Source organism: Elephas maximus, chromosome 7, assembly GCF_024166365.1.
Source record: "Elephas maximus indicus isolate mEleMax1 chromosome 7, mEleMax1 primary haplotype, whole genome shotgun sequence".
Taxonomy (NCBI): Eukaryota; Metazoa; Chordata; class Mammalia; order Proboscidea; family Elephantidae; genus Elephas; species Elephas maximus.
Genome location: NC_064825.1, coordinates 32,332,297 through 32,349,791, shown reverse-complemented (window position 1 = coordinate 32,349,791; position 17,495 = coordinate 32,332,297). Strand labels below are relative to the sequence as shown.

The 17,495-nt window shown below is 37.6% G+C and overlaps 1 protein-coding gene across 1 annotated transcript in view; it reads left to right on the top strand.

Moving 5' to 3' along the window:
• Positions 1-16,074, top strand: part of TYR (tyrosinase) — a 103,190-nt gene extending 87,116 nt beyond the window's left edge. The window contains exons 4-5 of the mRNA XM_049889572.1: positions 5,930-6,111; positions 15,848-16,074. Coding sequence (XP_049745529.1) covers positions 5,930-6,111; positions 15,848-16,074 — 409 coding nt within the window. The remainder of the gene's footprint in view (positions 1-5,929; positions 6,112-15,847) is intronic.
• The last annotated feature ends 1,421 nt before the right edge of the window (positions 16,075-17,495 follow it).

The following is a 17,495-nucleotide window of genomic DNA, read 5'->3' as shown; positions in this document are numbered from 1 at the left end:
ACTGCCAGCCTTTTGGTTAGCAGCCAATCATTTAACCACTGATTTACCAGGGAGGCTTCGGATTTCCCTAGTGGCTTTATTTTTGTCTCTGCTCTTGACTTTGCGTTCTGTGAGTACCTCCTCAGAGTCTGTATCTTGCAGCATTTTGAGCCGTAATTATAGATATTTTACTGGAGTTCCGTTGCTGAAGTGTAGAGGAAAGAGTGTTCTATAAAATTCTGATTTAATCTCAGTCTTATTTGACCTGTGTCTTGGGTCTATGACTTTCACAAGTGTTTCTCCTGTAACGTAGTGCCCCCCTCTACAACTTCTTGTCTGACTGCACCATTCGCAGTCTATTTCTTTGAATCCCTGACCTGTGTGGCCTATGCCCCCACCCCACCCCACACCCATCTTTGGTGAAACGGAAAGGCTGAAAGAGGCTGGAGTGGGAGGAATCCCCTTCTTCCAGGTGGGAACAGGCTCTGGAAAATTCTTTTCCCCTGGATTGTAGGGCTCTGTTTTGAATAAGGTTCTAGGCATGTTTTGCAATCTTTAGTGTGAGAATTCGGTGGGGTTCTTGGAGGTAAAACCTATGCATGTGTAGGAACCACCCCCCCTCCACACACACACACAAGACTGCAGCCCACAAGAGTTTGCAACAATCATCACAAGTCTGTATTCAGTCTTCACTCATTTGTAAAAGTTACCACTCAAGTGTTCCTACCAGTTTGTGGATCCAGCTGCTTCTGCCCCTGTTAAGCAGATTTCATCTGTGTCTATCTGGATACACCTGTCTCTCCAAATTTTGGGCTGTAATTTGCCCTGAGACTTCAATTCTCTGGTGAGTCCAAAAAAAAAAAAAAAAAAAATGGCTTATTTTCCTTTCTTTTTTTTTTTTTGTGGTGGTTGTAAGGATAGAAGTGACCAGGGTCTTTATACATCAGAGCTGAAACCAGGAGACCTATGTTAATTTTACCTATAAAACATATCTCTTCGTGTTTCTGTCTGTGATCATCCTTACCTTTTTCTAATTCCTCTATTGTGTATTTCATTGTTGCTCAGGCTTCCAGAAAAATGTCTAGGTACAGTTTAAATGAATTTTTGACAAGATGATAATTTTTTTCAAAATGTCAGTGTGATTATCTAAGTTAAACATTAGTATTCTGATGGGAGCCATTCTAGACATAGTTTGATGAAATTAACTGGAGATGAGAACCACTGATGAAGAATTTAATCAAGATTAATACCTTCATTTTAAAAGGTTGATAAGGTGGGTGAGCACATTAATGGTTTCATACATTAAATCTTTTGGTGCTAAGAATTGATGTCCTTGTCCAACCTAGGTAAAGAATGTTTATTTCTTGGCAGAAACAAGATTATTTACAAATTGAACAATAGCGGTAATTTTTCTCATTTGACAGAAGGTACAATTTTTGCCTCAAGCCCTTATCTAGTGGCTCTTTGTGTATTGGGCTGTTGCTAAATCAGTCAAAGTTTAACAGGACTGGGGAGGGACTAATTATCATAGAGCCTCCTTCTCCTTAAAAAATAGATTTGCCAGTTAAAAACACATTGTTTAGTACAAATAAAATGTCTTATAAAACATTATTTGCCATACAATTCTTAAAATGTATATGTAAATGTTATATATGCATATTTTAAAAATTAGATATAACAAAAATATGGAACGATTGCGTGGGATTCTTTTTTCTTTTCTCCCTTTTGCTTGTTTGTGTTTTTTGCATTGTATGTAATGAACAAGTAGCACTCTCGTGAAGAGAATTGTAGACATTAAAACAAAAGATCAATTCATAAATTTATAGAACTTCAGTGACATGTGGGGTTTGTTTATTAAGCCAATTCCTAATTTCTTCAGTCCAGGAAACGGAAGCAGAGAAAAACCAAACATCCAATTTTCTTGAATACTCTCCTCTCCCATTTTTAACAGAATAATAAACATCCTTAAAAACCCAACTCAAATATGCATAGCTTTGGCATCTCTATTATAGCATACCTTATATCTTCCACCAGTTGTGAAGTTCTTAAAGTAGAACAATAATAATGAGGAGAGGAAGAAGAGAGAGAAAGGCTGGAGTGAAGATAATCGCTTCTGCTTACCATTTATCAAGCACTTCACTATGTAACTTACGTTATTTTAATTAATCCTCTCAATGCCCTTAAGATGTATTATTCCCATTTTGCAGATGAAGAAAAGGAAAATCAAATAGATCAAGAAATGTTTTACCAATTGTCCTTGTCACAATCAATGAAACTGAGGTTTTTACACAGGTCTATGTTTTTCCAGGGAAACCCTGGTGGCGTAGTGGTTAAGTGCTATGGCTGCTAACCAAAGGGTCAGCAGTTCAAATCCACCAGGCGCTCCTTGGAAACTCTATGGGGCAGTTCTTCTCTGTCCTATAAGGTCGCTATGAGTCGGTATTGACTTGACGGCACTGGGTTTGGTTTTTGGTTTTGGTTATGCTTCTCCAATACTTGACCTATATGAGGTACTCAATAAACATGTTTAATAACTGAAATCCTATAATGAGTATTTAGTATTCATGGACCAGAGACCAGCTAATTCACAAAAATAAAGCCGACTTTGACCACAACCAGTGTTTAATACAGAGATTCTCTAAGAAAATAAAATTGTTTTCATTCATGGAGAAAATAATCTTCACTGCTGTCATCAGGCTTCCTTGCTCTCTTCTTTCAAAATGTTGAAAACGTTTCTTCTAAAAAAAATTTTGAACCATTATCACTTTTCTTTTTAGATAACACTCTTTTAACTATACACTAACCTTTTACCTCTTGGCTTAAGTTTTACTAGTAAATAACAACAGTTTGAGTCCCTGGGTAGTAGAAACAGTTAACATGCTTGGCTACTAACCGAAAAGATGGAGGTTTGAGTCCATCCAGAAACGCCTCAGAAGAAAGATCCAGCACCTACTTCCAAAAAATCGACCACTGAAAGCTCTATGGAGCACAGTTCTACTATGACACACATAGGTCACCATGATTCAGAATCAACTTGACAGCAAGTAATCAACAATAGCTTTCTTATTCAGTACTTCCATAAAAATTATCACGTTGGATTACGCGTTCTGAAACAAGTAGGTCAGATATTATTACACCCATTTTAAGGTGAGGAGGCTGAGTTCCAAGTAGTTCAGTAACTTTCTTATAGTCATTCTATTAAACAGCAGAGCTAGGCCTCAAACTGAGTTCTTTAACTTTCTATTTAGTGTTCTTTCCTCTACCTTATATGGCCTATCAGTGAAAGCCATTCTCTTTGTTAACAACCAGCTATATGTTCTCCTGCAACTTGAGTTTCTACTGCATTCTTAGTACATTCTGGATATTTTCGATCCTTTAATTTTTTATCTTCTGCACCAGTAAGGCCTTTAATTTCATGCAACAGAAACTAACTCTAGTTGATTTAAACACGTAAAGAATTTGCTGAGAGGATATTTGATGGCTCACAGAATCACAGAGAAATTGGTTCAGAAACAGGCAGGAACAAGGAGTGGGGAAGCAGCCAAGACTTCCACCAAAACCATACCATAGAACATAGGATGCCCCTGGTCAGTGGTTACCTCTGTTGCCCCTGAAAACCGTATCTTTTTACAGCAACTGCTATTGCCCATTGTTGTTGTTACATGCCGTTGAGTCAGTTCCGACTCATTGCAACCCTATGCACAACAGAATGAAACACTTCCTGGTCCTACGCCATCCTCAAAATAGTTATGCTTCAGCCTATTGTTGCGGCTGCTGTGTCAATCCACCTCATTGAATGTCTTCCTCTTTTCCCCTGACCCTGTACTTTACCAAGCATGATGTCCTTCTCCAGGGACAGATCCCTCCTGACAACATGTCCAAAGTATGTAAGATGCAGTCTCTCCATCCTTGCTTCTAAGCAGCACTCTGGTTGTACCTCTTCCAAGACAGATTTGTTTGTTCTTTTGGCAGTCCATAGTATATTCAATATTCTTCAAAGGCATCAATTCTAGTTCAGTCTTCCTTATACATTGTCTGGCTTTCACATGCATATGATGTGATTGAAAATACCAAGGCTTGGGTCAAGAGCACCTTAGTCTTCAAGGTGATATCTTTCCTTTTCAACACTTTAAGGAGGTCCTTTGCAGCAGATTTGCCCAATGCAATGTGTCCTTTGATTTCTTGACTGCTGCTTCCATGGCTGTTGATTGTGGATCCAAGTAAAATGAAATCTTTGACAACTTCAATCTTTTCTCCATTTATCATGATGTTGCTTACTGGTCCAGTTGTGAGGACTTTTGTCTTCTTTGTGTTGAGGTGTAATCCATACTGGAGGCTGTGGTCCTTGATCTTCATTAGTAAGTGCTTAAAGTCCTCTTCACTTTCAGCAAGCAAGGTTGTATCATTTGCATAATGCAGGTTCTTAATGAGTCTTCATCCAGTCCTGATGCCCCGTTCTTCTTCATATAGTCCAGCTTCTCAGATTATTTGCTCAGCATACAGATTGAATAGGTATGGTGAAAGGATACAACTCTGACACACACCTTGCCTGACTTTAAACCAATCAGTATCCCCTTGTTCTGTCTGAACAACTGCCTCTTGATCTATGTAAAAGTTCCTCATGAGCACAATTAAGTGTTCCAGAATTCCCATTCTCTGCAATGTTATCCATAATTCGTTATGATCCACACAGTCCAATGCCTTTGCATAGACAATAAAACACAGGCAAACATCCTGGTACTCTGTGCTTTAAGCCAGGATCCATCTGACATCAGCAGTGATATCCCTGGTTCCCCTTCCTGTTCTGAATCTGGCCTGAACTTCTGGCAGTTCCCTGTCGATATACTGCTGCAGCCGCTTTTGAATGATCTTCAGCAAAATTTTGCTTGCATGTGATATTAATAATAATATATATTGTTCTATAATTTCTGCATTCAGTTGGATCATCTTTCTTGGGAATAGGCACAAATATGGATCTCTTCCAGTCAGGTGACCAGGAAGCTTCTTCTTCCATTGCCCATTACTGGAGTGGTTTTCCATTGTTCTGGCTTCTTTGTGACACTTTCCCCTGTTTCAAATTCTTATATGGGTATTTCTGCTTGGCTGAATATTTATCATATCATCATAATCTCCCTTCAGGGAAAGTTGAGAAACCCAGTATTTTTATTTTTGTCTTCTGCCATGAGAGGTGTAGGGTCTCTGTGGAGGCACAAATAGTTTGCACTCAACCAGTACCCTAAAGGGTGGCAGTTTCAAGCCCTTCCCACAGAGCCATGGGAGACAGGTTCAGTGATCTGTAAAGATTACAGCTAATAAGACCCTATAGAGCAATTCTACTCTGTACACATGGGGTCATCATGAATTAGAATCGACTCGATGGCAAGGGATTTTTGTTTTGTTTCGTTTTATCATAAGAGGTGAGCTCTGCCTTCCAAAACTCAATACACATACACTTCACCAAATATAGCACGAGGGTTAAAATAAATGAATTTTCCCCTGCAAAAGAAATGATCAAATACCAGAATTAACTCCAATTCAGTTTTTGTGTTTTCTTTCTCTGGGTTGAATTTTTTGGGACAAGAAACATATTTAACTATCACTCAACCAGTAATTACTCTTGTTCTGCTGAATTCTGAAGAATCTAAACTTATCAGGTAAGTTTCACTCATCTCTCAAGAAATTCCTTTTTCAAAGTTGTCCTGTAATATTTCCTTCAATTGAGTGAGTTTCTTCAGGGTCTGACAGCACGAATTAGTGCTTTACACAATATTTTCAGAGTGTGAAGAGTATATTTACCGTCTTTCCATGTCTTAAGGACTTTAAGATATGCCTTGTTATTTTTTTTTGTTATTAAAAAAAATTTTTTTTTTTGTTATTTAACATTAAGAATTTCCAATATTTCTTTTATAAACAATTTATTTCTGGATCTGCATAACCCTTTCTTCTGTAGTATTTTTGAACAGTGGCTCCGAAGATACCATCCTCTTCAAGAAGTTTATCCAGAAGCTAATGCACCCATTGGACATAACCGGGAATCCTACATGGTTCCTTTTATACCTCTCTACAGAAATGGTGATTTCTTTATTTCATCCAGAGAGCTCGGCTATGACTATAGCTACCTACGGGATTCAGGTACAGTTCAATTTCTTTCAGATAAATTGCTGAATCTAGTGTGACAAATTTAAAAGAGTACAAAATCTTGTGTTTCTACAATGTTATCCCAAACCTTTTAAATCCAGATTAGTATTTCACAGGCCTCTCTATTCCAAGTTTCAAACGTTACCTGGTATGGAGTAAAACCACTGAGTCAATCTGAGTGCAAGTAAGGTGCATTAAGAAAGGCAGTAAACTTTAATATAGATGAAGCCTGATAGAAAAATTCTATTCCTCTCAAGAACTAGTTCATTTTTAGGTATGAATTTAAAAACATTTTTCAAGTCTCCTACCATGCTAGGTATTTTTCTAGGTGATTTTATTTTTTCTTTCTACATACATTTGTTGAATGACTACTTTGAATAAGGCATTGTGTTAGAAACTATGGACACGTGATAATCAGCATAATCTCTGTGATTATGGAGCTTACATCCTAATGGAACAAAGAAACCTTAAACAATTACTTACATAATTACTCATTTTTCTATAGACATGCCTACCTCTAAGGGTCGACGAGGTAACATTTCAGAGGACATCAGTATGACAGGCAGAATTAACTAGTTGAAAAGGAAAGATACCAGTTAACCAGTTGCCACTGAGAAGGCTCTGACTCATGGCAACCCTGTTTGGGTCAGAGCAGAACTGTGCTCCAGAGGGTTTTCAATAGCCGATTTTTGGGAAGTAGATTACCAGGCCTTTCTTCCGAGGAGCCTCTGGGTAGACCCAAACCTCCAAACTTTCAGTTAGCAGCCAAGCATTTTAAGAATGCATATTTCAGAAGAAACAGCAGGTGCCAATATGGCAAGAAGAATGGGAGGCTGAGGCTAGACCCTACAAAGCTTTGATTATGGATTTTGGTCATATTGTTAGAACAGTGGAAGCCAATGATGAGTTTTAAACAGATAGATAGTGGCCGAGTTTGAGTTTTCAAAAGACTGTTGTTGCCGTAGTGTGTAGAAAGTTTTGTAGTGGTTGCAAAGCAGATGCAGGAAGGTCGGTGAAAACACCATTGCAAGAGCTGAGGAGAGAGGTGAATGTGGTTTGGATAGCGGTGCTGGTGGTAGTCAGTGATGTCGGGAAGCATGGAAAATTTTATAGTATTTTGAAGGTAAAATTTACAGAATTTGCAAATGACTTGTATATTGACGAGGAAGAATGCTGTTAGGGATTACCTCTAACCTGTTTTGCCTGTGTGACTGGGGGATGGTGGTTCTGTTCACTGAGAGAGGGGCAAGAGGAGCAGGGATAGACATGGAGGGATGACCACGGTTCTACATGGTATATGGTGAGACTGGGTGATAGGAGGCACCAGGATGAAGACATCCGTGGGCAGCCGGGTATAGAAGTCTGAAATTCAGAGAAGAGCTCCAGCCTGGAGATACTAATGTTAAAGACATCAGCATATAAATTGTTATCTTAATCGTCACACAACCGTGTGAGGTAGTAATTTTTATTCTATTTTACATATTAAGTAAACTGAGAGTCAGAAAGGTAAGCGACTAATTCAAAGTCACAAAGCTTGTAAGTGGCAAATACAGAATCCGACGAATTCTCTCTCTACTACTCCACAGAAGAGAGGATTCCTTTTAGCCCTTATATTCTTTCTGCAAATTGTTCCCTCCCTAGCAACCAAATGGTGTGTTTTACTAAAAAGATGACAAAAACCATTACATGAGAGTAGGGTCAGAGAAGGCCTGAAGGTTCTTATTTCTAATTAAAAGAAATGAACTTTATTTGAAATGTTTAATCTGTCTACAGTAATTTTTATCCAGCTGTGAATTTGCAAAGTTAAATTTAGAGAGATATGACTTCCAAATAAGCCACAACAAATATTATTTTCTATTCTTTGAATTGTTCTATATTTTTGCTTCTGTTTTACTTTCAAGGAGTTTAAAATTTGTTTGTATTCCTTGCTAAACTTTTGGCTTACTAAAAAAAAAAAAAATGCTTTAAAATTTCTTGATATAATTTAGTTCAAGTGGTTCATTATTCATCATTTAATTGTTCACGTTTATAACTAAAGTGTTTTCACGGCAGTGGGTGGGTTTTCTGTAAAAAAAAAAAAGCTTCTGCTGTCTGATATTTGTCAAACATTTTCTCTTATAATTGAATCTGCTGATGTTTTGAAAAAACGAGTAGGTTATTTTGTTGCATGCATAACTGATTAAAAGGTGGGACCAAAAAGCTCTGATAAAGAGGGTCTGTGCCTTCCTGCTTTCTGTATGGTACTTTCTCTGTTGAGAGCATCCTTCTTTCTATTAAAAAGACCTGAAATTTGAATTAAAAAATGAGAGAGGAGACCATGGGCACAGTTACTAGAGTGTTTCGTTCTGCAGATGGGATTTGCTGAGTGTTCTGTCATTTATGGATTTGTTCACTAGCTGCTGTCCTGGCTATGTAATACACCTGTGTGCGTGCAGTTCCTTCTGCCTGAGACGGCTTACCATCAACTTCACACCCGCAAGTTCTAACTTGTTCTTCTATTCAGTGGAATAATCTTCTGGGATGCCTTCCCTGACTCCCTTGGCAGGCTTAAGAGGTCCTTTCCCCATGATTCCATTGTATCTTTTACATATTTTTGTTAGGACAACATTATTATAGAAATAATCTGTTTTCCAGTCTACATTCTTTTCCAGTTATTATTTCTTTCAGGGAAGGGACTTTGTCTTGTTTATCTTTTCATCTTCAATGCCTAGACCACCGGCTGGCCTGTTGTGTGTCTCAGCTAATATATACATATATATATATATATTTTTTTTTTAATGAGTGAATGCATGAATAGAACAAAAGATAAAACAAATGATACAGCACAATGCCTACTCTCAAGCACTTGTGATTGAGCCATAAAAATAAGACATGCAACAAATAATTATGGGATCCCTGGGTGATGCAAACGAAGCAGTCAGATGCCAGAGATGTCTCAGAAGAAAGCCTTGATGATCTGCTTCCAAAAATACAGCCACTGAAAATCCACTGCAGCATCGTTCTACTCTGACACAGATGAAGTCACCATGAGTTAGAATCAACTCAACAGCAACTGGCAACAAATAATGATGATAAAAAAATGATGATACATGGGCAAATGTGCCAAATGTCACAGGAAGCAAAGAAAGAAATTGAGAATCCAGAAGAGGGAGCTGAGCCAATGATCAAAGCCAGTTTGAGAGAGAAACTTTTTTGTTGAAAGCTGGTTGATAGATCAATGAAATAATTACGGGAATAACAAGTTGCTTACTATGTACTAGACATTCTGCCAAGGCTATACATATATTGCCCAGTTTAATCATTACTGGCAAAGCTTCAAAGTTGCAAATATCTAATTCATTAAATTTGGGCAATGATCCTTAACTACCTCACGTGTCTATCGTGTGGGTAATAAGGCATGCGATGCACTTTGGAAATGACAAAGGCAAGCAGAAGATTATATGAATATTCCCTAGACAGTGAGCAACAAGGGAAATGGCACTTTATGTAGGTGCAGATAATAGGAAAAAAATGATGACATTAAGGAAGAATAAAAAGCTGTATTTTGGTGTTCAAAAGCAGACAGTTGAGAAAAAAGCGCTTGAATTTTGATATGAAGGCATTGAGAAATACACACAGATTTCAAAGAAAACAGTCCTTTGGCAAAAGCAAAAATCAAGACCATTTGGAATGGGTTGCTTAGTTGGTTAAGCTTGTGGCTACTAACCGAAAGGTTGGTGGTTTGAACCCACCTAGAAGTGCCTCAGAAGAAAGGCCTGGTGATCTGCTTCCAAAAAGTCACAGCCAGAAGCACAGTTCTGCTCTGCACATGTGGCCACCAGGAGCTGGGACCTGCTCCGCACGTGTGGCCACCAGGAGCTGGGACCTGCTCCGCACGTGTGGTCACAATGAGCTGGGACCTGCTCTGCACGTGTGGTCACAATGAGCTGGAACTGACGTGACAGCAACTGTTTTTTTTTTTTTCTTTCCTCTTTTCTTTTTAAATGAACTGAAGCAGAGAAATAATGAGAGACTGGAGAACAGAAAGAGATGTAGAAGTGGTATTGAAAAATTGTGAAAGCACTTGAGCCTGAGCTGGGCCTCAAACAGTAAAGGAAATAATATTTATTAAGCAACCTGTATGTGGCCTGCACTCTGCTAGGTACTATAAATATATTACAGATTGAAGCCAACAGCGAAGCATTTGTAGTCTCATTTTCAAAATAATTTTAAAATTACTACAAGTTTTATGTATAATGGAAATAATTTTTCACACTCTTTTGATTTCCTTTTTATTTTAGCTTTGCTAGATTTCATTTTTTGGATTTAAATTAATGTTATTCAAAGCTGTAGGTCTTTTTCATTATATTTTATAATGTTAATCCTTTGGAATTATTGCCCCTTCCTGGTTCAAAGAAACATTGTATTGTAGTATTGTTCAAAATCATGCTTAATAGAGTCTAAGAGTTTTAGAGGTGTTTTAGTGACGACTGGCAAAAAGACAGTGCCAGGGACAGGAGAAGAAACAATAGCAGGAAAAATGGACAAGCCCTACTGCCCCTGCTTAAGCCAAGGAGGCGTCACTTTTGTCTTCTTTGAATATCAGGCATTGATATAAAATTAGTTTTAACAGATTCTCCTGATTAAAAATAATCGAACAATTTTGCTTTTATTCTTCTGAATAATGGTGAATGGTGCAACTCTTTTAAATTTTACTTCATGTTGCTACCCATTCTTCCCAGGATAGTTTGTTGTGTTTGCTAGATGCCATCCAGTCAGTTCAGTTTCATAACAACTCTATGTACAACAGAACGCAACACTGCTGGGTCCTGCGCCATCTTCACAGTCACTGCTATGCTTGAGCCCATTGTTGCACCCACTGTGTCAATCCACCTTGTTGAGGGTCTTCCTCTTTTTCACTGACCCTCTACCTTAACAAGCATGATGTCTTTCTTTAGGGACTGGTCTCTTCTGATAACATGTCCAAATTACACAAGACAAAGCCTCGCCATCCTCATCTCTAAGGAGCATTCTGGCTGTACTCCTTCCAAGACAGATTTGTTCGCTCTTCTGGCAATCCATGGTATATTCAATACGCTTCACCAATATCATAATTCAAAGGCATCAATTCTTCTTTGGTCTTCCTTATTCAAGATAGTTTACTAAGAAAATATTCTTTATTTCCTTGGTTTCTGGATCTCATTTCTATTCCATATTAAATTTACATACAATGGTAATTCCAGAGCACCTTATGGTATTTATTCTACATTTCTCTGCTGTTGTTGTTCTTGTTGTTAGGTGTCATCGAGTCGGTTCTGACTCATAGCGACCCCATGTACAACAGAACTAAACGCTGCCCAGTCCTGTGCCATTCTCATGACCATTGTTATGCTTGAGCCCGCTGTTGCAGCCACTGTGTCAGTCCATCTCGTTGAGAGTCTTCTTATGTTTCTCTGCAGTAGGGAGATTGTTAACTTTTACAAGATAATTAGGACTTCTGAAGTACAAACGACAGAAACTTCGTAGGAATGAGATTAGATAAAAAGGAAATTTGTTGGCTTACAAAATCTATGGAAAGGATGAATATTCAAACTGTGGAAAGACTAAGATACGACTGAGCCTTAGGAACAGCAGGAGCCAGGGAACTAAAGGCACTAAAGACTCCCTTTCTCTAGCTCTTGTCTCATTCTATTTCTGTACTCAGCTACTGAGTCTGCTCGCTTTCAAATCCAGCACAGTAAATTTTAAATAATGATTCTGATTAGCCCATCACATGTCAGGAGCCAAAAAAAAACTATTGCCATCGAGTTGATTCCGACTCACAGCAACCCTATAAGACAAAGTAGAACTGCCCCATTAAGGTTTTCAAGGAGTAGCTGGTGGATTCGAACTGCAGACCTTTTGATTAGCAGCTGAATGTTTAACCACTGAGCCACTAGGGCTCCGTCAGAGCCCACACATGTACTAATCAATTATACCCTAGGAACAGGGTCATGAAAGAATATTACAGTTCCTGCATCAGTGGGGTGGGGAGGTAGGGATGGGGACATATGTTAACTAAGACACAGGTTCAAATTTCCTTGACTTAAGTTAGAAGTTTGTTTATTGTTCAAATTGCTCATGGCAGTTGAGGAGATAAAACTTGCTCAAATAGCAGCCTGGGTATGGTATGTAATCAAATATCAGCTCCATAATTTCAGAAACCAGAGCTGCTCAATACTTGTAGCTCCACAATCCCTAGGGTTTGCCCTGGACCACATGGTCTGTGATGGCACAGGGATACTGTATCTACATTGTAAGTAGCATAAGGAAAAAAAAAAGAAGGGAAAAGACATACTCTTTTTTTTTCTTTAAAATTAAACTTTTTTATTTGAGATGGTAGCTCTCAAAATTCTAGATCATCATGCAATTGTAAGAAACAATACAGAGATCCCATATGCCCTTTACCCAGCTTATCCCAACAGTAGCAATTTTCAAAACTGTAGTACGATATCGTGACCAGGATATTGACATTGATAACAGCCAAGATACAGAACATGTTTCCCTTTTATAGCCACACCCACCTCTCTTGAATACCACCCCTCCTTCCTCAACCTCAAGCAACCACTAATCTGTTCTCCATTCCTAAAATTTTGTCATTCCAAGAATGGTATGTGCCTTTTTTCACTTGGCATAATTCTTTGGAGATTCATTAAAGTTGTATCAATAGTTCTTTTTTATTTCTGAGTAGTATTTCACGATACAGATGTACAACAGTTTCTTTAACCATTCACCCATTGAAGGTCATGTGAGTAATTTCCATTTCTTGACTATCAGGAATGAAGCTGCTCTGACTATTTGTACAAGTTTTTGTGTGAACGTAAGTTCGCCTTTCTACGTGATTAATGCCTAGGAGTGCAATTGCTGGGCTTTATGGTTTTTTTTTTTTTATGGTAATTGCACATTTAAGTTTTTTAAAGAAACTGCCAAACTGTGTTGCAGAACAACTGTATAATTTTATAGTCCCACCAGCAATATGTAAGCAATCCAGTTTCTCTGCTTTCTCACCAGCATTGGTGGTGTTCCTATTCTGATCTGTGTACAGTGATATCTCATTGTGCTTTCAATGTGCATTTCCCTCGTGGCTAATGATGTTGAACATCTTTTCATGTGCTTATTTACTGTCCGTAATCCTCATCAGTGAGTTGTCTGTTCATGTCTTTTGTATATTTCTCTAATTGGATTTTATTTTTTTACTACTGAGTTTTGAAAGTTCTTTACATATTTTAGATGCTAGTCATTTGCTAGATAACGATTTGCAAATATTTTCTCCCACTTATAGTTTGCCTTTTCATCATCTTAATGGGGTCTTTAACATAACAAAAGCCTCTAATTTCGATGAAGTCCAATTTATCCATTTTTTCCTTTTATGGGTTATGGTTTTGGTGTTGTCCAAGAACTTTTGGCCTGTCCCTAGATCCTAAGGACTTTCCTTTTTTTGTTGTTGTTGTTCTAAAATTTTTATAGTTTTACATTATACATTAAAGTTTGTGGTGCAATATAAGTTAACTTTTTGCATAATGTCTGATGTTTAGGTTGATTTTTACTATTTTGCCTATGGAAATCCAGTTGTTCGAGTACCATTTATTGAAAGGGCAATTTCACCTACAATGAATTGATTTTGCACCTTTGTCAAAAATCATTTTGGCATATTTTTGTGGGTCTATTTCTGTGTTTGCTATTCTGTCCTATTGGTTTACGTGTCTATTCTTCCACACCATCTGGATTATTATGTAACCATAACCATTGCAATGAGTTGATTTCAATTCATAGTGACCCTATAGGACAGAGTAGAACTGCCCCATGGAGTTTCCAAGGAGTGGCTGACAGATTCGAACTTCCGACCTTTTGGTTAGCAGCAGATCTCTTAACCACTGCACCACCAGGAATCTTAAATCAGGTAGACTGATTCTTCTGGGCTTTTGAAAGGAATTGCCTTAAACTTGTATATCAATATGGGAAGAACTGACATCTTAACTGACATCCATGAACACAGAATGTTTCTCCATTTATTTAAATCTTCTTTGATTTCTTGCATTAGAGTTGTATAAGTTTTAAGCATGCAAGTCCCATACATGCTTTGTTTTTTTACACCAAAAAAAAAATTTTTGTGCAATTGTCAATAGTATTGTATTTTAATTTTTACTGCCCACATATTTGCCACCAGTATATAGAAATATATTTGATTTTTGTGTTTGCCTTCTACCCTGTAACCTTACAGACTTTTATTAGTACTAGAAGGGTTTCTTTTTGTAAGTTACTTGTGATTTTTCTATATAAATGATCATATCATTTGCAAATAGGGACCGTTTTGTTTTTTCCATTCTGATCTGTATGGCTTTTCTTTACTAATTTGTTGCACTGGCTAGGACTTCTAATTCAAAAACAAATACGAGTGATGAGAGGAAACAGCCTGACACAGCCCAAAAGTTACACATATTACTTCTACTCAAGACTTAGTCATATAGCCATAATTTCCTGCAAGGTAGGCCCAAGATGCACTCTTCTTTCCATTTGTATCAAAAATTGCTCTTTTGTAGACCATTTTCTGTAAATAAATTGCTCTTTTATAAAGCTGCTATAAATAAATTGCTCTTTTATAGAGAATCTATCTGTTCATATTGAACAAAGGTTAAGTGAAGACTTTTTGATTTACTCAAATCTTATAGAGTTCCCTAAATGATTCTATAATTATAGTATTGTCTTCATTAACTCAAAACTTGTATTTCCTAAATAGGTTCTAGATTGTATACATTGAAATGTTAAACTTCTCTCTAATTTAACTGCTCAAACTAAAACCCATTGCTGTTGAGTAGATTCCAACTCATAGCAATGCTGTAGGACAGAACAGAACTGCCCCACGGAGTTTCCAAGGCTGTAATCTTTATGGAAGTTGATTGCCACATCTTTCTCCTACAAAGTGGGTGGTGGGTTTGAACTGCAGATCTTTCTCTTAGCAGCCGAGTGTATAACCACTGAACCACCAGGGCCAGAAGATACATTATGTCCGTAGTGCATGTTTCAGATTATCAAAGCTAGGTGAGTTCAGAGATAGAAAGGTTCTTATGGGCAGTGGTAGTCAGGGTTATTGTATCTTCCCAATGGCATCTTCATAGGCAATTTGAAGCTTTACAAACAATCAGAATGTTAAAAATTATTATTTGCTCAGAATTAGTTAAAAATATTATTGGTTGAAATCTGTTATGTGGGGATTTTAAATTGTGACCTCTACGAATACAGAAACCATTCTAACGTCCTGGGGGTTCTTGGAAGCATCCTAAGATTCCAGAGCATTTACCAGTATTTCAGTGCATTCATGCTTGTTAAATAATTGAAGACTGGATTACTGAACGGTCCTATAGATGATCAGATTTTTATAAGATCTGCAGAAAGAACTGTGAATATAATAATTCATATTTAATTCAGTGCATACTATATACAAGCAGTGTGATAACTACAGGTATTAACTATAAACTTGAACACATTGCAACAAGGTGGTATTGTTTTCCTGTTTTGCTGAAGAAGAAACTGAACGTTATGGGTATTAAGGTGTGATTTTCCCAAGATTTTACAGCTAGTAAAGAGCAAAGCTGGCATTGAAACCCAGCTGTCTGACTCCAAACTACTATGCAATAATAATAATGATAAAGATTGATGATGCTGCTGAATAACAATGACAAAGTAAAAACATTGAAATGTTTTTCTATTTCAGAACCAGACTCCTTTCAAGACTACATTAAGTCCTACTTGGAACAAGCCAGTCAGATCTGGCAATGGCTCCTTGGGGCAGCTGTGGTAGGGGCTGTCCTCACTGCTGTGCTGGGGAGACTCGCCAGCCTGCTGTGTCGTCACAGGAGAAAGCAGCTCCCTGAAGAAAAGCAGCCCCTCCTCATGGAAAAAGATGATTATCACAGCTTGTTGTCACAGAGCCGTTTATAAAAGGCTCAGGCAATAGAGCAAGGCCATAAAAGCCTGATCTCACTTTAACTCAAAGTGATGTTCAAGTTCATTTTCGAAACTGTAATCTAATACATGGTGGACCTCCACCCCCACCCCCTTTCAGGTAGAACATATTAATGCTTACCTTGCAGTTTTTGCTCAGCCTTCTGACAGTTTCCTCCAGTCCCGTATTTCCAAGAAGATGATGCCATTTGATAGAGTAACTCTTACAAGTATCTGAATTAAAGCGCTCTTGTAAAAAATGCTAGAATGATTTTGATTTGTGCCTCCCAATTACTTAATAATATATCTCTTTTTAATTGCCCCCTTTCTTTGGTTTTAATAAAACAATAACAAATCTACACTAGCTGATTCCTTTGAGCTTGGAAAATACATTTTTATTTTTCTCAAAATGCATACGATTCCCCTTTATTTTACATTCCTTTCCAAAATGTGTTGTGGACCTCAAATAGAGGAGAGCCTCCAGCTCTTTCCTGCCACAGCACTGCCTATACTTTTTAAGGTCACTAAGAACAAGGACCTCATCCTTGCAACAAATCTGTCTAAGTGTCCATCTCAAGAGCTATCTATGAAATATGTTGATGATGATAATAATAAGCCTATTAGCAGCTTTCTAAGAATTTTATTTTATTAGAAAATGTTTAAAATGCTATAAAACATTGTGAAAAAAAATTGAGAGCAATTATCTGAATACCAGCCTGTCTGCAGATTCAGTAAAAGAACTCATTTCCATTTTCCTTGGCTATTAGGACCTTAAATTAGGATGTCCAGATAATCCCTCTACTTGATTTTTGGGCCCATTTGAGTTTCTAAAAATAGTCCAGTTGATACTACATTTGTATTATATAGCTATGTATAGCATAAAAGACAAGCACCAGTGGGTGGACATTACAGAGAGCCCAATTTGGTCCAGTGAAAGGAAAAACTGTCTAGCACTCAGAACTCACCAAAGCTGGAATGGACATTCTTGGAAAATAATAAGTGGGCCGCTGGAATTCTTCATATATAGGATTAGATGGCTAATTTCACTTAGATTCTATAGAGAAAATATAATCATTGAGTCTATAATATACTTACTTAAATTGGCTCTAGACTTTTGACAACTCCCTCTCCATTTTAAACAAGATATTTAAAAACTATGTGACTCTGCCATATTGTTTCAGGAAATTTCACCAGATTTAACCCCCACCCTTCGAACCATAATTGTTTACTCTGCCCTGGTGTCATCAATTTCTATAGTTCCCTTATGCCTAGTGTGTGCTTGTCTGCTCAGCATTTTCAAGTATCTACTTCATTTTGCCTACTTGACTTACACCTGGACACCATTCTTCATCCTTCAACACCTTATTTTCACCCTCTCTTGGTGCCATGTAGAACTATCCAAGCAAGGCTCCCTGAAA